This window comes from Falco rusticolus, chromosome 3 (assembly GCF_015220075.1).
Source record: "Falco rusticolus isolate bFalRus1 chromosome 3, bFalRus1.pri, whole genome shotgun sequence".
In the NCBI taxonomy this organism is placed as follows: domain Eukaryota; kingdom Metazoa; phylum Chordata; class Aves; order Falconiformes; family Falconidae; genus Falco; species Falco rusticolus.
In genome coordinates, this window is record NC_051189.1 from 97374858 (window position 1) to 97394838 (window position 19981).

General features: G+C 43.6%; 1 protein-coding gene across 3 annotated transcripts in view; it reads right to left on the reverse strand.

The window, feature by feature from the left end:
* The window catches only part of JARID2 (jumonji and AT-rich interaction domain containing 2), a 226813-nt gene that overhangs the window by 117816 nt on the left and 89016 nt on the right, over positions 1 to 19981 (reverse strand). For all 3 annotated transcript variants that reach the window (XM_037379184.1, XM_037379183.1, XM_037379185.1), the window contains exon 2: positions 10528 to 10663. In XM_037379184.1, coding sequence (XP_037235081.1) covers positions 10528 to 10663 — 136 coding nt within the window. The remainder of the gene's footprint in view (positions 1 to 10527; positions 10664 to 19981) is intronic.

The following is a 19981-nucleotide window of genomic DNA, read 5'->3' on the forward strand; positions in this document are numbered from 1 at the left end:
AAGCGCCTGAGGCTCTGAAACAAGATCCCAACATCACAGCAAGGGAGCAGGGGTCAGGAGAAAACAGAAGGAAATGAAATCCCTCTTCAGCCCTCTCCATCCAACACACCTGTATCTGTACAGGTCAGTACAGCCCAGATGCCTTTTCTCAGTGCCCTGTATGAGAGGACATGCTTCTACCATTGCTCTAGCAGCCTCTTGCTAACACTGTGACAGCATTTCCACCCTGAAGCAGAAAGAAAATTCCCATGCTGTGAAGGAAAAAACGGTACCCCCTCTGTGCCATTTTCATCACTTCTGAGATTCTTTCAATCTCTCCACATATGCAGCAGGCATGACAAAAACACTGGGGTGCTTTGCAGCCACAGTAAACACAGCATCTTTAAAAACAGTTGGCCATGAAATGCTTTCACCTTTCAGAGCACCAGAGGAGGCAACAACTGTCTGAGGGAGGTGTTTTAGGAATAACCTGCTTTTGATGCAGCCTGGCTGAAACAGACCATGTCACGGTGAGATTCACCTCTTAACACATCTACACACACACACAAAGACTAGGAAGAGGCCGAACTGAAATATTTTTAAGGTCAACCACTAATGAAGCTAAGTGAGGGATGAGCGAAGGAGGAAAAAAATCCAATTAAATGCTGGTGAGACCTTTGGGCATTACTCAGAATGGCTGGCTGAGGCCAAATTTTTGCAGGAAATATGGACTATCTCCTGGGCTCCCAAATTGCACCAGAGGTCAGCTGAAGAGGTTTCGGGAGTTTGCCAGCTCTGCCTTTCTGTGGGATCTTTGACATATTGCTCCAGCTGGGATCCTTCCAGCTCTTCCCTTTTTCCATTTTAGTGTATAGCTTGAATAAAGAAAACAAGATGAAGGCTTTCAAAGATAACACAGTCTTTCACAAACAGATGCAGAACAAAGGACAGGAAATTCTGAGCAAAGTAAAAAATGAATGTTGTCTGTTCAAGGCTTATCTGGAATGAGTTAGCCTCTTAGTGGACAGATCTGAAACATCAGACAGTCCCGACTGCAATTGCAGTGCTCGCTAACAGGACTGTGAGGGGAGAAAACAGGATGGATAAGGGTAGAAATTCAGCTGCCTTTAGTTCTTGGAGCGGGAAAACTCCTTCAGATTTACCAGAAAACACTTGCAAGTCAAGCTTGTCACTGTCATCCCCTGTCGCCCTAAGCACCTACGGTTTCTCTATCTACACTTTTCACTGGACAGCCCCTTCACAGTATTAAATTCATTTAAATTGGGAAATAAAGGACATCAAAGGCAGGTTATTGAAAACATGCATTCAACTAATTCTGGATACAACATCACATTAACTGCATGTAATAAATCTGCGCTAGTCAGACAAAAAAAAATTAAAATGTATGCACATGTATTACAATGTAGAGCAGTCTACTAGGACTTCACAGTATACGTGTTAAGCTATATTTATTTTTTGGAAAACATTCATCCACAAGCTCTGGGAAGTATCTGCTATGTGATGAACGGATCATCATCAGTCATCAAAAGGCAGCAGTTATTTCAGAATGGTTTCTTGGAGATTTTAAATTAAAAAGATCCCACTGAAACCAAATCAAAACGTGGAGGCATGAGCTCAGGGCACGGACCAATCTCCCAGGCTGTTATGAGCCGTGAAATGAATGTGACTAATTCCTGAAGACTGTCGTTGCTCAAAAAGGCGACTCATGTTCTTGCTTTTCACAGCAGAAACTCTATGTTCAAACATGGGTTGATGGCATCTAAAAATAATGCGATACCAATCTACTGACATTTTCAGTTTACTCCATGTCACTACAAGGATCCCCAGATCCCTTCCAATTGGCAACCTGCACATGTTACAAACCACAAGGCTTGGGAACACAGGTAACAGAGGGTGTTTGAGATGAAGATTAAGGTGCACTGGCAGCTGTGTCAGGCAAGTTGCAGAAGTGGCTACTGTGCCCATCAGCAGTTACAGCCATCTGTCACTAATCTCTACTTTTTCTTTTAAAACCACTTTACTGCCAGGGTTGACACGATAAGGTTTACAGCACACACGACATCTGCTCTGATTAAGCACAGCCTAATGGCCTGAAGAACATCCTGCTGAACCAAATAGTTCTCAAACCCTTTCCACACTTCCAAACAGCAAACCATTTCTAAAATGCCCCCCATGTCAAGGAAAAACTGCTGTGGAGGTTGTCAGATGCAAGACAGGCCCTTGAAGACTGAAAATGTATTCTCCCTAATACTCTGAAAGTGCTCCACAAAATGCAGTCTTGCACTAATACCTCAAAGCTACAGTGTAAAAATGATAGCAAAAGCCTTACTCAAAGCTAAGCACAGGCAGTTTTCAGAAAACACAGTTCCCTAGAACTGACTACAGCAAACCGTACTACACAGCCTGTGTGTATGACTGCAACGTCTCTCTGATTCTACTTGTGATACCGATTTTATTTCCTGCTGCATTCCTATTTTTTTAATAAAGAAATATTTCTTAATAAAGAATATGCTTTTTCAATGACTGACTTTTTTCTTTCCCTGCTGCTTTCCTGGTTATATGCCTTAGGGTCTGTCCTTAAATTAAAACCGCTAGTTATTTAATGCACAGTTTCCTTCTGCCAATCATGGGCAATGGGGAAGCAACAGAAAAACTGACAGTTAAACTCTCTTTACAAAGCAGCTACGTATTCCGACCTGCAGACCTTTGATCGTCACTAGAACATTTTAATAAACACTAAAATAACAAGAATCACAAGTATTGGGCATCAGACAGAAAGAGGTAAAGCACCTTTGTCCCCATTCCCATGCTTTCTGAGAACCATTGCTCTGAAACAGAGACATCGTGCTCACTTTTTCTGAGCACACTGCTGGACTGCTGCCACCTTCTCCACTTCGTGTCCATACTTTCTGCAAGTTTTCCAGCCCTTTCAATAGCACAATCCACCAGGCAAACAATGGTATGGAACTCGAACATTTACACTACCTTTAACAGCTGTATAATTTTGATTTGATTTCTATGTAAACCACAAGTTATCTCTTTATCTCCTCAACACAACTCAACAGCCTGAGAAAATGGGCAGCACCAACCACCAGTTCTCACTTCATCAGGTCACCAGCATGAACTTCATCCACCCCAACCTGGCAGTGTGAATGACAATGGTCTGAGCAGATCTGTCTGGCTCTTAACATCCCAATAAAAATCTACTCATCACAAAAAAAATTATTAACAAATTTAAACTTGTTTATCTGTGGTTGAGTTAGAATCCAAAGCCATGCATCTCGCTTAATATTGCAGCCAAAAAACCGTAGCTTTGCATAATTACGCCTTACTCCCGTTTCTTAAAAAAGCAGACCAGAACTGTTACTAGAAAAGTTACAATTTTTGACAGAGCTGGCAATTCTAAGAGGTGAAGCCACCAACATCCTTTTGACTCTACATGCCAGCCAAAAATATGCCAGGGTGCAAATTTAGGCTGGCTGGCAATTTTATGGCTGCCAAAGACAGAATGAAGCAGTTTGCTTGTCTACATTCAAGGGTGCTTCCAGACTGCTGATAGAAACAATAAATCCAAGGCAGCAACTATGCGGAATGACCCCGAGTCAAGAAAAACAAAATTGTTGTCCCCTGTTGGGGTTAAGGCAAAGGTTTGTTCCACAGACCATCTATGCAATGAATTTCACCACTACATCAGCGGTGGAGTTTTTTTGTGGGTTTGGGTGTTGGGGTTTTTTTGTTTGTTTGTTTTAGGGGTTTTGGGGGTGGGGGGTGGGGTTGTTTTTTTAAGAAATACATAAAATTAACACCTACAGTTGTGAAGCACGTTCAACGAATTTTTAAGCTGCATCTTTTTTTGCTCCTATTTCTGGCAACTGTTGTCTCTTCTAGCATCTGAGGCTGTGGTTAGACAAGACGACTGCCAATCCTAAGGCTGTGGTTAGACAAGATGACTGCACCAACTGAGCAGCTTGCTACTATCTAAAGGGATGAATCCAGACTCTTCCTCCGACCACTCGCTCATCCGACCTCTGATGAACCTGTCTCACTCATTAAACTAGAAAATTACTATTTTTTAAAAAATCATTTTTGGGGGCTAGCTTCCTGCCGCGTTAGTATGCTGAACCAGCTGTACTGCACGGGCAGACAAATGGCAGAGCCAGACAGGAGATAAAAGAAGGGGGGACCAGACCCATCAGCTGCCGCTGAACTCTTTCTTACCTTTCCTCAGCTTATTTATTTCAGATCTACAATAACTCCATCACAGATTATGCATGCACCTCTGCAACATCCTTCATTGCTGTTTTCATTTTCCATTACCTACAATTAGTAATATGCAGGGAGGCAAGATTATTTTTAGAATTACTTCAACTAGAAGCGCACTCAGGGCAATAACAACTCTTTTTAGATGGTCATGAAGTGAAGGTTTAAGAAAATTAATTACACAGTTCCTCTGTTTCTCTGGTTAAAAAAAAATCCACCTCTTTATGTTTGAGACAAAAAGGATGATGGGTGTCCTGCAAGAGAAGGCTTTCTGGCAGTCTTGCCAAACACTGAAATTGTATCAAGACAGGAGCACGATTCAGACATGATCAAACTGGGTAAAAATCACTGAAGGTGCAATTTGGCCTGCAAAATTTTTGTAAGTGGTGATGATGGATGGAACAGGCAAAAAGAACCTGTGTCAGCTGATGAACAAGCAAGTCCCTGGCAGGCTCAAAAATGAATTCTGTTCTAAAAAACAAAGAAAGGAAAAGAGATTTGGAAATTTTCAATGGAGCCCAACCCCAACATCCTGTTATTTATTTGTTAATCTTTAAATTAACTTGACAGCAACCACCAAAGTGAAAGTGATGTTGAGTGCCATGACAAATCTGCTCAAACGCTTATTTTCTGAACCTTTTAGTTGAAAACATCTATATTTAATCACAGCTTAAACTAGCCAAAAAGGCTGTTTACTCTGAAAGTAAAGGGGAAATGTTGCGAAGTTGAAAGAGGTATTTCTGTTTCTGTAAATGCATGTTAAAAATCCACTTACAGACAAGGGTCCTTGGCACACTTACAATCTTCTACTACAGCTTAGGAGACAGACAGACATTACCCACTGTCAACAAATGCAATTTCACATCACTGATGGAGTGAAAAGCTCCCTAGACAAATGTTAGCATAAAACCTTCTTCCAGTACTTAATTGCAGCCTTCAGAAATAAGAGAGATGAAGTTACCAGAGTATTTGAACAATCACAGAGAATGAAGAGGACTACCTTCTTGTTCAAAATTAAAAGCTAGGTGGTGGTCCAGCCTAGATGTGAGCTCCAGGGAGGAAGGAGGTGCATGCTGCTCTGGGCATGTAGGGCTGCAGCTGAGACAACAGCACCTCTCAGAGGGCTGCTGTTGTATTATCTTCTGTGCAGTGGGAAGAGACGTGGCCTCAGCCCAGAGAAGACGAGGTTGCTCTGCTGGCAGCTGCTGCCACCCCCACATAGTTAGCTTTTGGCAAGTACTGCACAGCACTGAGTGGCAGCACCCAGCTTAGTTGTGTTTAGGCATTTCTACCACACCTGTTCCAATTTTTATGCCATGCCTGGGGTACCATCTACACGCCCAGGGAAAAAGAGCTTTCAACAAGTTGAAGTCGAACACAGCCTCATGCCACCCTACCACTGGGCACCTCCACTTCGAGGTGGCGTGCTAGGGAACAATGACAGAACCCTTCACGCAGCGAGGAGGAAATACTTGAAAAATCCATGCAGCAATAACACAAATAGCTATTTCCAGAGAGCCAGCGCAGCAGCCAAGGGATGTGCAGACCCAGGTGTCAGAGCAGGCTGCTGCCACTGGGTCCGGTACTGCTGTCTTGCCACGGGCTGCCTCAGAGGCTCCTGCCCCTCTGGCGAGAGGCATTTCATTTCTGGACAAAGCAAACTTCCAGCAGAAGTCAAGTTAGCTTTTGTGAGGGAAGGGCTGAGGGCAGGAGCAGACCAGCACAAGGCAGGAAGGGGCATCACAGCCATCCGGGGAAGGACCATCAAAGTGCTGACGTTGTTTCTTCTCTGTTTAAAGAGCGCACATAAAAGGAGTAAGTGACTTTAACAACCCTAAATGTAAAGTGAAATCTCTCAGAACAGCAAAATTACCTATTTCTACTCATCTCTGTTTACTAAATGAGCAAAGCTTCCAACTTCTGCCTTGAACCAAAGCATTCCCTCTCACATTGATTTCCCAACTAGATCATGTTTGCCACAAGCTTAACCAAGCTGGCATGTTTGGAAATTGCCATGACACCTTTCTAGGACAAAGTTTAGCTGAGGAAAATGCACTATCTGCTTGAATAATTCTAATATCTTGGTTGTCATCTCTGTAGGTTAACTACTGACCTTAAGCAAACTGTGGCACTTTTTCCATTTATGAAACGCTAGCACTTCTGTATCAGAAATTTAGTTTTTATCACAAATTTTGAAAAACAGAATTTAAAATCTTATGTCATAGAAATTTGCCTCTTTTTTTTTTTTTTTTTTTTTTTTGAGGCTCTTCTTTTGAGGGCACTGGATTTATTCTCATAAACAGAACACAAGCAACAATTACATCTTTCACGGCCTTTTTTACAGCCTTCTCTCACATTCGAAGCTACACAAGAAGCAAACGATTTCCCAAGGGAATTAGTTTTCCTTTTAGACGAGGATCTCTGAAAATTGGTATCACTACTCCAAACACCAATCCCTATTCTTAAAATCCTAACACGACTGACAGGCAGCAGTAATCAAAATCACTAAAGAGGTCCCTCTGGGTTTTCAGCACACGACCTTGTTTCCATAATCAGAATTCCAGTACCCCATTCAGGGCTGCAGAGGGTTCCTTGACAACCTGCAGAAACACCTCCTTTAGATTTTTCTATTCCCACGTTCTGGAGAGGAACACGTAGCAAACAAAGGCATACTGTTGTAGGGCGTCATTCTGTACTCTGCAAATATCAAGAGTCAACATAAACACGCGTGCTATACATCCACCGACACAGCAGTCGTAATACACCTCGCTCGCCTTTCTCTGAAATCCTTCTAGCTGTAGCGGGGCTGGGGGGTGGGGGCAGCCCAGGGCAGGCAGGAATGAAAGAAAGCAGAGAAACAGTTAGGATGAAAAATAACTGGCAGCACAAACACGTAAACAGAAACACCAGTTGAAAAGGAGATTAAAAACAGGTAGGGGTAAGAAGACCTGCAAAACACACCCCCACTCCCAGACAAAACCCCACTACTTCAATCAGAACCACCTAATGAACAGGGTTTCAGCCACAAAATGAAAATGGCAGGATTGTTTTCAGCGTAACAAGTATCTTTAATAGTGAGGTGGAGGCAGCCAAGGTATTATAATACATACAATCTCCAAAAGTAATCTGGATTTTTATCTATTTATTTTAATTTTTATTTTTCTTTTATTATTCAGAGACGCATGGAAGTTGTGCCATCACCAGCACACCTTAGAGCCTGCAGAAACTCCGGTACAGAAAAGACTCTGTTATAGGTTCATCTCTCATGTTTAAAATGCTTTTCGCACTATCAGTCAAAGAGGCACCATCATTCCAGCTAACAAATCATTAACAATGCTACTATACTTACCAGCTGAAAAGCCATTGACTATCTTTTTCAAACAAGTTTAGTTGCAGCATGGCAAATGCTGGCAAAGCAACTTTTGTAGCATGTTTATGCAACTTCAGCCACTTCAAATCCATAAAAACTTTTTAAAGACACCAGTGGCAAGGGGCTGGTGTGTATTTTACCTTCCTCTACTGCCAAAAGTTAGTACTTCCTACTGAAACAAATTACAGGTTGCAAGTCTATAAATAAATAAATTTAAGGGATGACAGTTATAAAACCAGAACAAAGAAACTCTTTGCACTACAGATGGTAGCAGTAAGATCAAATCCTGCTACCTAGTTGTTTGTGGTCCCCTGAGCTCTCAGAAGTACGTGATATTAATCCAAGCTTCCACATTGAGCAGGGAGCTTGGAAAGCTTAAACTCACTCAGACCTCTCTTTTCCACTCCTGGAAATGGTTAAATTTGCCAGGTACTGGAAGGTGACTCATTTCCAAAAGCTGAAGAAAACATCCTTCAGTGTTCACTAGAGATATCCACAGGGTTGGGCAGCACATACCCTACACTTTCCTTTATGTTTGCAAAGCGCAGCACCCTGACTGGAATTCAGGCCAGGGGAGGCCAGCTTTACAGAGGCACTAAATACATTTAACTTCAAGGTATTTCAGCTAGATTCCCCTTGCCCCCTCCCCCAGAGCTATGGGTGCTGAGTATTAATAAAGAGGTTGCTCACATAAACCTGTATCTAACTGCATGCTACCTTTTGGAGTAACACACAAGAAACACTAGTTGTGGCCTGCATGTGGGAACAATGGCCAAATGCAAGGAAATATTTTTCACTCCAACAGTATGAAATCATAAATCTAAGGCTCACCCTTAAAATACTACTTTTCCCTAAATTCAAAGTAGTTCAGTAATTTCTTTGGATGACCTGCTTTTTCCTCAGTCCACAGAGACCTGTGGATTTGAAAATAAACCGCTATGTTTTCTTAAAAGATGTAAAGAACAAATTGTATGTTTAAATAGATTTTCTTAATGTCACCACACAATATCAATCCTCCTCCCTTTTGCAAATCTTTTTTCTCTGTATAATGAAACATTCTTCCAAGTATCAGTGGATAAAAAAGCTTTTGGACAGCGTTGTTGTTGAAACAGAGCAGCACTGAGACAAGACATTTAAAGAACCATTTAGCAAACAGAAAGGGTAACACAGAATATCATTCCAGCTTAAAGAAAAAAAGCCACCAAAAACAAACAAGCAAAAAAGCAACATCCAAAGAACTTATCACCTACTTCCATGAAGGAGAAAAAGCACTGGATGCTACAGTTCTCAATGCGAGAGGCAAGCTCCAAAAACACAGCCTTGCCACTGCCAGAGGAAGCCAGTGGCATACTCTGTGTCTGGTACCTGCATCGACACAACATTCCCAGCCAACTCACTTTCTATCTAAGCTGCCTTTGGAGAAACCAGACACCATAAAAACCTCAGTCATCCTGTAACCTGGCACACCATCAAAGCCTCCTAACACACAATTACTGTGCTTCACGCCTTTAGACTTTTTTCCTTTGACTAAACAAAACCCCCACAATGGAATAAGAAACTTTCCAAGAGAAATTGTGTTTGACAGAAGATCAATGATGCAGAGGTGTTGGAGGGAAAAAAGCCAGTGCTGTTTTGTGTACACCTCCAAGCTTTTTAATGGCTTGCTGCTAAAGCTAGACGCCCCTTCCCATCAGATCAGTATTTGATATTATTACTGAACTCAGAAGTCTGAGGTCTTCTTTAATCACATGAAGGAGTTTGCAACTGCTTATGCAATACAGTAACTTTATGACATTGCCTGTAGTTATTCAGCCGTTCCCCTAGGTTTTTGCCTTGTTGGCAATAACACTCAGTGAAAATGCAGTGAAATTTGACTCACCATGTCAGAAACACAAGCTACATATAAATATGAATAACCTACCAAGCAGTCACCCAGCTGCTGCTTTAATGCATTAGCACATGTATAGCTATGCACATGCCTAAAAAGAACTGCCATAAACCTCCATAAAGAAACAAATAAGCTCTTGTGAGTGAAGAGAAAACCATAAGCCTGCCCAGAAATCTGAATCCTGCTAGTCATCACTTTCAAGGCTCAAGCCAGCATGACAAAGCCTTTTCAAGAAAGAGTCCTGTGTCAGAGAGTGAATCTGAAAGAGACACACTTTATATTCACCTCTCAGGACACCATGGCCTTTTTAAGCAAGCTGTAAGGGAAGGGGGAACAACAGATAATAATTGGCCAAAGGATTAAATAAATAAAATTAAACTCCTTTCAAGCCCCTGTCATCTAGGCTTGTCTGCATCTCCCTTTCAAAACCTTTGAATAAACTGCTCTGTGAACTGCTAAACTAGGGGAGGCCAACGTCCCAGCATTTGTGTCCTCTCAGCCCATTACATCTTTTGATGTAGATCCTATGCTACTTCACCTCTGGACAATAAGACAGCATGGACTAGGAACACTCCAGAGATACAGATGCTGGTTAGCCAGTCTGTTGCATCTAGATGACAGAGTAGGTGAATTCTGCCCGACTGTCCTTCCCCAAGGTAACTGCAGCCCACCACCTTTCAATGGATACCTTCTCTGTTGACGTACTCAGCACACCAGGGAGCAGACTGACCAGAGGAGCCTCCTTTTCTACCGAACAGCAGCCTGTCCCTGTCCTCCCACCTGACACCTACCCTCCACCCTGATCCCCATCTCAACTGGTTCACCAGGAGCTGAAACATATGGATCCGTCAAGGCAGGCATTTTAAGCACTTCAGAAACAATTTCTTCCGTGCAGATCAAAAGGGCACAGTGCATGCCAGATGGTGCACTGCTCTCCTTCCTTGCTACAGCAGAAGAACCGCATTGAAAAGGACTGAGTCCTTCCAGCGGTACCGCAGAGGCAGCTCACCGTTCACTGCCTTGAGGCTCCCGCTAATGCCATCACCGTGCTGCCGCTTCTGTGCGTTCTTGAACTCCTTCAGAGATAAATAAAGGACCTTCCGCACCACCCTCTCCTCTGACCAGGGAATCCCATCGCTGTCATCCTAAAGAAGACGGAAATGGAAAGGAGACATTAGTTGCATGCTTCTGAAACAAAACTAAAACAAACAAAACGCAGAAGTCTAGGGCTACACAGATTATTTTTAATCAAAAAAATGAGAAGCTGAAAAAAAAATACTGTGTAACAAAATGCAACCTAAACTTGATCAGCTCTAACAGAGATCAGAAACATAACTATTGTCAACAAATCAGAGCATCAGTCCCCCTAACCCTTTATCCTGCAGACAGCAGTAGCCACGTGCCAGGTGTTAGACAAGAGGTGAAATTTATTTATTATAATCCTCATAATGAATCCCTTATGGAGAAATTTATCACAGCCAGGAAGTGCTCTCCCAGATAATTAAGAGGGAGGAAAAAAACAAAAACAAAAACAACTAAATGGAATGTTGCAGAAATTTAAGAGGCAAATTTTGTGAACCAACTTCTCATGTTGCCATTTTGGCCTTAGTTTGTGCTTCTTGGCTCAGGATTTTTTTTCCCTCTGGTTTAGTAATTTACATTTATTGCAGTGTTACAGTGAAGTTGTACATTGATAACAATGAAGTTATTCTGAATTTATCTGAGCATAAAGCCAAGTGGAATTTGGCCCACGGGGCATATGTTTTCTACTTTATTTTTAGGAGACAAATGCTATATTGTCAAAAAGAATATTAATGTATGTCATATTTAGTACTTGCTTTAGTTAAAAGATTAATTCCCTGGAAAAGCATTTCCCTAAAGCCTTTAGCATTCAAATAAATTAAGTCAGCAAATTGATATAAAGACACAAGTGAGATCAGGTAAGTCATCATATTTTCATAAGCCCTATAATTGTCTCAGGGTCTTTAAAAAATCACTATTTGAGCATTCTTGCCCTTGAATTCCTCCAGGGCTACATCACTGCCAAGCAAGATTAACATTTCTAGGTAGACCTTATTTAGGTAGGTGTACCACAGCACACTGCCACGCCGCACTGGGAACCCCAAAAGCCCCATCCCCGATCCCCACCAGGAGGCAGGAGAGTTTACGATCGTCAAAGCAGTGACCAACACCATCAACTTCAAAAAACAAAACAAAATAAAACAAAACCTCCCATAGTTTAGGGTGACCAATGTTAGCTTTTTCTTTGCTCCTCTCGCGACATATTGGCATTCAGCTGCTGAATTGTGATCAAAAACATTTTCCCCCCCCCCAAAAAAAAAAGACTGTATGACAAATTACTTGGCCAAAAAAAAAAAAAGAAGAAGAAAAAAAAAGGAAAAAAAAAAAAAGAAAAAAAAAAAAAAAAAGGGGCAACACAATGAGTACAGTGAAAGCAGCCGGCATTTTGGCAGCGGGATGTGCATTTCACACGAGGGACAAGCTACTATACTTTGAAGAAGGCTGAGCTATGCCCAGGGAGCTTTAGAGCACTGGCAGCTCCGGGCCAAGAAAGCAAACTTTGTAACCCAACACCCACAGCAACCAAAAACAAAAAGATCTCCAGGCAAGCGTTTTAAAAGGACTAGTACATCCAGTTATTTTGTCAACAGAGGTTTACACAAACTCCGGCTTACCATTTTGCTGCCAAGACAACTTCAGCCCTAACCAGAAGCGACACCAGACACGAGAGGGCTGCAGGCTGCTCGACTGTAACAAAGCTTGCCCGAAGATGCCCTCCCCATTTATGCTCCCACCGACAAGGTCCTGGTGGGACCATCACGCAGTTGTTTTCACAGAAACTACTTGCTAAATCCTCAAGGCAATCACGCTCAGTTAGGGAACGGCCACAAGCACCTCCAGCACTATGGAAGCAGTCCTGGGACACCGCTCGCTCCTTCACTGGCGAGTGTACAGATTCCCAATATAACAGGCAGCAAACGCGAGGCAGAGGACAAAGAGCCCTCTGGCCAGGCACACCACACCGCTCCTTTCTCAAAGCCTAGATGAGTTACACAGAAAATCTCACAAGAGGCAACAAAACCATCGCTCTGAATTTTTATATATTTTTAGCCAGGCATGCACAAGATGCCCAACGACAAGGTGTCCTCAGAGATGTGCCGCTCTCCCGAGCCCCCGTCAGCCTGGGGCCAAGCTCCTGCGGAGCATCAGGCCCATCCTGAAGCCACAAACAGATCCCTTCCTCCATCAGATCCCGCAGTCCCTGAGGAGCTGAAGCAGCATGAAAACACCTGTTGGTTCCTGATCCCACTGGCCCTTTTATCCATGCTAAAAATGCCGGGGAGGGGGGAGAATCCTACAGAAATTAATCCCACTTCCAGCCACTGTCACGACAGCTCGCTCCGAGGAGCACAGGGCAGCATTCAGCAGCGACAGGGTGAAACCCTCTGACAGGATCAATCTGTAAAATCAGCATGTGCCGACCAAGTGGCCGATGGTGGTGGGTGAGCGAGGGCTGGCCAGTGCAGCCTGTGCCCTGGGACAGGCTGGTGGCTGTCCCTGCTGCAGGAGGGCAGGAGATGGTCCCCACACCCACAGACCTCTGGCCTAGGCCACCCTCTCGAAGTATTGCTGTGAACAGCCTGAAGTCACGTCCCACTCCCCAGACAGCCTGCTGGACAAGCCAAAGGATGGCGTGCAATGCGGCACCTTATTTCCTGAGAGATAAGGCCACCAAGATGTCTTCCTGGTGCCAGGCGGAGGCTCCAGCCCTGCTGCAGGAGATGCTCCCACCTTCCCGGGCCACAGTGCCATGGGCAAGGGGATGGGTGCCGGGAGGCAGGAGCACAGACCTCCCTCAGCAGCTCCTGAAGCAAAGCGGCAACATTTCACACCACGCTCAATTCATGGAGCTGTAAAACTCGAGATGAACCATATTAGCTTCATTCCCCCTCTGCAACAGCAGCACTGCCAACAGAAATGCATCACGAGGGGGTCTCTCCACACCAGAGCCCCCACCAGCCCCGCCATGCCATGCCTGCAGCCGCTGCCCTGCCTACACTGCCCTGTCACGGGCTTTCCCCACCATTCAATTGGAAAAAGGTCCTCAAGTTCCCCAACGCCGTGTTATCCAAGGTCAGCAAAAATAAGGGGCGAAGCCACTGCCAACACCCGCGTTCACACGGCTCCATATGCAGGAGCAATAAAAGGGTTTTGCAATCATCGGCAGCATCTTCCCCCGAGCCTGCAGCACAAAAGCAGCCGCAAGCTGGAGAGCAGCTGAGTCGGAGCCCAGCTGAGCCGCTGCTCCGCCGGCAACGCAGCTCCAGCTCCCGACACATTTAACCATAATTACATGGGTCAGATCGTCTCTGCCTCGTCACGCCGGGGAGGGAGAGCCGCTGTGCGGCCCACTCCGTGCTCCCACCACCACCGACTGCAGGAATCATCTCGCTTTAGCAAAACAACATACACAAGCGTACCCAGAACCATTTAGAAATACACTCCAGTGAAAGCCTGGAGGAATTTAATCTATGTAACTTCTCAAAATCAAACTGAAAGAAAAAATAAAAAAAACTCAAAGGGACTGACTCTATCGCCGCCTTTAAATCTTTCCACAGGGAGCAGAAATTTAATAATACATGGCTCTCAGGGCTGGCAGAGAGGGGTATAATATCATCCAACAGCTGGAACTCGGATTCAGAAAAATGTAAGACAGAATTAAAGAACAATTTCTGCAACTGTGCAAGTAATTAGCCATTGAAACTACTTATGGGGAACTGATGGATTGTCCGTTATTGACTTAGACCCAAAAAAAGACTGAATAACATCTTAAATTGTAGGTTCATCACTGCAAGCCCACAGCCTTCGCTGTGCAGGTCAGCTGAGATAATTTCTGCCTCTTAATCCGACAATAAGATTAGTTTATAAACTTAGTAAAAAAGTAACAGACACAAACAACCAGGGAAGCCCTGGAGCAGAATGAAGAAACAGAACTGCATCATTTCCTTTAAACTGCTAAAAAAAATTAATCACGCCGCCTTCTTTGTTACACCATTTCGGGGAACCACACATTGTACATTTATATCTGAACTTCAGCTACCAGGGCAGCCAAGCAACAGCTCAGCAAGTTCAGTCTGAGGGGACAGGGAAGAAGGGCACACAGCCCTTGTTCACCTACGCAGGTCATTCCTGCATAGGATGCTACCCCGTGGATCAGGTAGCAGAGCAGCTCTCTTTCACGCTACCTGGCTGGCAGCTTGCTCTTGGCTCTACAGTCATGAAGGTGATGCTTGTAGAAAAGTCCAGCAGGCTCCTGCTGCTGCATACTGCTCATTTGGGAAGAAATAAATATATACACACCTGTGTGTGTGTGTAGTTTTGTTATGTGCATATAATACATTAAATCTTCACTACATATATATTAATGTGTGTATGTAAGCTAAAATATATACATATTAATATATAATGCAAATATATAATGCCTATATCAATGTAAATTTATGTAGATATCTACAAATAATTGTCATGGTGTGCTCTCTCCCCCACCACCATCCTGACCTTCATTCCCTGTAGTCCTGCTCAAGTGATAACTATCAGTGGCAGCTGTAATGTATGGGTCTGGTCGCGGTGATGGCTGCATCGACTCCAAGTGGATTTAGGGGAGACTGATAACAACGCAATAGCCAAGGGCTGGTTTGAACAATGGGCCCACGTAACCACAGTGCTGGTCCAGGTCTGATTCAAGCCAAGTTTGAAAGAAACTAACTTCTGTAGTCAGTATGCAAATATGACTATAAATTATTGTACTCCATAAACAGTGGCCAGCCGAGGGCCCGCTGAGCTCTCCTGCACAGCAGTGGGCTGCATGCCAGGATCTCCCCCCGAGTGGGGCCATCTCTCAAAGTTACTACTCGAAGCTGAGAGATCCCTTGCCACAACAGATTCTCGGTGAGTGATTAATGGCATGCTAAACTTTGAAATCTTAGCTAAGTGATACAAAGGATTGATTGTGCATATATAATCCTTTAGACATAAACCACTGACCAAGCCTGAGACTAAGTCTCGATCCAGCTGCATCAAAACTCCCTTCTGAGAAGGAGTTTTGAAAGCAGGGGGGTCCTTCCCAAACCTCATGACTCAACAGGAGGGTCTTCCTGACAACCTTGTCTGACCCTGTCCTCTACACAGTAAATAACTGACTATACCTTGCCATCCAATCTTGTTGAACCACTGTTGCGTTTTGCTATCAAACTTTGTTAAATTGCTATAAAATAGATATAAAATATCCATAACCATATTGCTACTTCTCTCTTACAAGTGAAGTGCGTCATTCCATTTCATGACAATAATGCGCATCAATATGTAACGTGTATGCATTTGCAATGAAATCAAAATGTGCACCCCCTGTACCTTTCACCATTCACCTACAGCTGAGGTCCTTGGCCACTGTGGTTCAGCTGCCTAGCTTGCACATGTGGCCTACATGCAGCCTTCCTATTTCTGAAGTTACTCATATTCTTAAAAAAAAGCAAAGCACGCAGAAGCGAAGAGAGAGGCAGGCTTCATGCCACCTCCTGGGTAGGCGAAACGTCAAGTCTGAAGTCACAGGCACCGCTGCACACTGCTTTGCTTCGTAAGCAGCAGCAGAAGCATACGCATACGCATGACTCTAGCTTCTCCGTTCATTCATCGCCAGATACAGCATTTTCAGCCTGGCCCGGCCTTGCCTTAAGCAAACAGGAGTCACAGTCCACAGGGTAAACCAGAGCTGGAACAAGGGAGAATGTATGCAGCACTCCATGCTATTTGTTTTACTTTTATGTAAATACTTTAACAGCAGTGATGGTTTTATTTGAGAAGTCAGGACTTTGTAAGGTACAAAGATACTTACAAGCATGTGTGTTATGACTCAGTGTGGCTGGCGAGTTTCCAGCTCTCTCTTTGGGTCTTTCCCAAGCACGCATCTCCTGACCCCATTCTTCATGCCAGGTTGCAGAAAGCAAAACAACAAAACACAACCCCCCTCTTTTTTCTTTTTCCAGTGCTGTAGCCAATGCTCGGTTAAAATCACTGTGGCACCCAGTGCCCTAAATGAATATGCTTTCATGGTTCAACAGCCCCCAGAGAGTCTTTCCCGCAGATGTAAGAAGGTCATTTTGAAGCAATGGGAAAAATAAACCACAAGCTTCTACCCTTTACTCAAGGATATTTTTGAAGGAAAACTATTTCAAAGGGTGGGGTTTTTTTCTCTGTTTAGTTAGCAACAAAACAAAAATCTGTCTTTTGCATGAAAAACAGACAACACGTTTTCAGAGATCATATAAATTACTTTTCAGCCCAAGGACCAAAATGGAAATGTTTGTTTACTAGATTCAAGACCTGCAACAGATTTTTGCCTTTTGGCTGTATATTATCAATGGAAAACAGTTATACCTGGTTTTCTCTAAAAGCCAGACCTAAGAGAAATTAGTGGGAAACCTAGATAAGCCTTCTGCCACTGAAAGAGATCTTCTGTGCAGTCTTGGGCAAGTTACCACTGCTCAGTGCAATTAGCACGCTTATTCATTTACAAAGCCCACTTCCTCTGTATACGCATGGCATGGCGTGAACCTCATGAGAAAGTGCAAAGTCTTACTACTATATCGCTCTGTGTACTTCCCCCATTCTTTTAGCAGAGGTCTCCACTCTATTGCAAAGTCCCTTCTCACCACCCCAAACACACATTGTACTCCCAGAGGAAGCCCCTGCTGTCAGCCCATCGGTGCAAACTCCCTCTCCATAATTTGCAGGTGCAAGCGGGCCATCCCATGACCAGGTAGCAGAAGCTCTTCTCAGCAGAAAGTCCTAACAAAAGTTTGAACTTCCAGGGTAATGATTTGAAATCAGACTCTAATATATTCAACTGAAGCTATATAAATAAAGATTTTTGGCTCCTCCTGGCAGCTATCATGCTGCTTGGACTTCTTACAACCAAGCAGAGCACTGTGCAAACTGGATATACCCATATATACCCACTGTAATAACATTCTTGCTGTCTTTTGCTTACTATCAAGGTCCCTCCACTCCCTTGTCCTCTCAGAATAAAGTTCACACTTACTTAATATTTAACCTTTTAATCAAGTTTAACTATCCAGAGACGATATAGCAGTTTCTCATTTAAAACAAACTGCTTATATTCAGTGAGAAAAAAAGAAAACCTCATGAATGGCTTAAGCTGATGAAGATTGATACAGCTTGGAGACTTTATAGTACAGTGACTCATGCCTTCTGGAAAACGTAATCTGTTCTGTCTAGTTTAGGAAAATAGGTCATGTTTTTAAAATGTGCTAACTAACATGAAGAAAGGGGAAATTTTCTTTATTAATGGTTCTGTTATAGCATTTAAGCGTATCTGGTAATTACAGTGACTTTTTCCTTCTTACTTCCAGAAAACTTCCCCAAAGAACTCACATTATGTTACAGCCCCCAACTAGCAGAACTGATGTTAGCATGGCAAAGGCTGCGTGGAGGAAAATAAAAATACCTCTTCTTCCTGCTTTAGCACTTCTCCTACAGCTTTCACCCCCTGCAATCTCCTGTTGATTTGCGCTCATTCGCCACCTCCTGCGGCACTGGGACTGTGTTCCCTCCTTTCAGACCGAATTCTTCTAAGAGCAGCAGCATGGGAGAGAAACGCTCTGGTTTTTGGGTCACTAAAGGCCTCGGGCACTTTTGAGCCCAGTGAGCTTCAACCTGCTCTTGCAAAAACACACTGGAGTAGAGGAGTTACAGTCGAAATTTCCAAACAACGCGAGTCATGTTTTTATACAGGTTCCCAGAATTGAGGCATCAAGAAATAGTTTTCTTAGGCCAAAAAATAATGACATATTTAAAAGTAGTGGGCTGGTGTGCTGTTTCTTTCACATAAACTGGGAGGCCTCGGTGTTGTGTCTGCACCTCTAGAAAACTACTACTCAATATGAAACTAGCGAAAGCTTGCAAGACATCAACTGTTTCCCCTGGTGGTCTGCCAAGATAAACATGTTTAAAAAAGGCTAAACCCAAACAAATTCAGAGTAAAGCCAGGTCTAAAGTCTCCTAACTTTTACAGCAGGATTTCAACTCAAACCATCTCACTGACAGCAGTGATTCCACTGCTATGACTTTCTTAGACCAGACCAGGAATCTATTCAACTACTTTGCTACCAAAGCGCCAGCGTTTCAGGCTCCGATGAGAGCCAGCAGCATGGAGCAGGAAGCCACAAAATGCCAAGAGTGGCAGAGTGCTGGAAGACAGAGGTGTGAAGGTACAAGATAATTATTCAGACTGGGGCAGCAGTTTTCATAACTGGCTTAAGCGAATGCACCTGCCCAACCCCAATGCCTGCACTAACCCTTATGTGGCCATTTGGCCACCCTGACTTAGGAAAAAGAGTCAAAATCTCAGCCCAAGACAAGAAAAATGATTGTTCTCAGCCAGATCAGCTCCCTTCTTACTAGCCACGTGGCCATATGGGAGCTACTGCTGGAGGAGAAAGACAGGGTTGCCCCTTTCAGCATCAACCCACGCTTGGAGAATTGCAAGCCCATCACGACACCAAACCATGGTGCCACTGTAAGGAAGGGAAAGCATCTCAGATGGTATTGAGGAAATTAAAATCACGTTGTATAATGTAACTATTGTACATCCCAAATCCCTCATATTGCATTCAGATGAACCATACCCCTTTTTTTCACGATGAATTATTTACTTTAGGGGAGTGAAAGGGAAATATACTGAGGGGGAGGGTGGGTGTATACCTATTAGAGGGACAGGAGCTGCAACACTTCAGGGAGGGCACAGCCTGACAAGGTACAACCTTCCGGCTGACCATCATTTGTAGTCAGTTTATGCCCAAGCAAAAGCTCTGACCTGATAAATAGGCTCCTTACTCGGTGCTCTCTTCAAAAAAAGTAACGTCTCCTAAAATGCGCATCGAATTACCTTCAAATGGCTATGCTGTATACAGATACACACCTCCTGGCCAAAACCCAAAATAGTTCAAGCATCATTTCCCATGTAGGTGAACAGGTCTAAATCCTTATAAGAAAAACAAACAAACCAACCTGATGGGGGACACGTCTTCATTTCTCTGAAACGCTGTGAAATAATGTATATTTATCTTTGATTACAGACTACTAAAAATTACAGCTGAAATTGGATTAGAAACTTGTGCTGGAAAACAATTTATTGCATAACACAACTCTGACAGCCTGGGTTTCTGGCCACCAACCGAGCCTTTATAAAAATCTGCTGGGCAGCTGCCAAATCAGCTCTTTGAGCCTTGGCATGTCCAACATCTGAGACAGTAGTCAAGGCGGCCACATGTCCTGTGCCATCCACAGACCTGCACTTTTACAGTTAAATAGCACCGTCAAACAACAGAGTAGTATGAGCCATTAAACACACAAAGGTAAAAAAG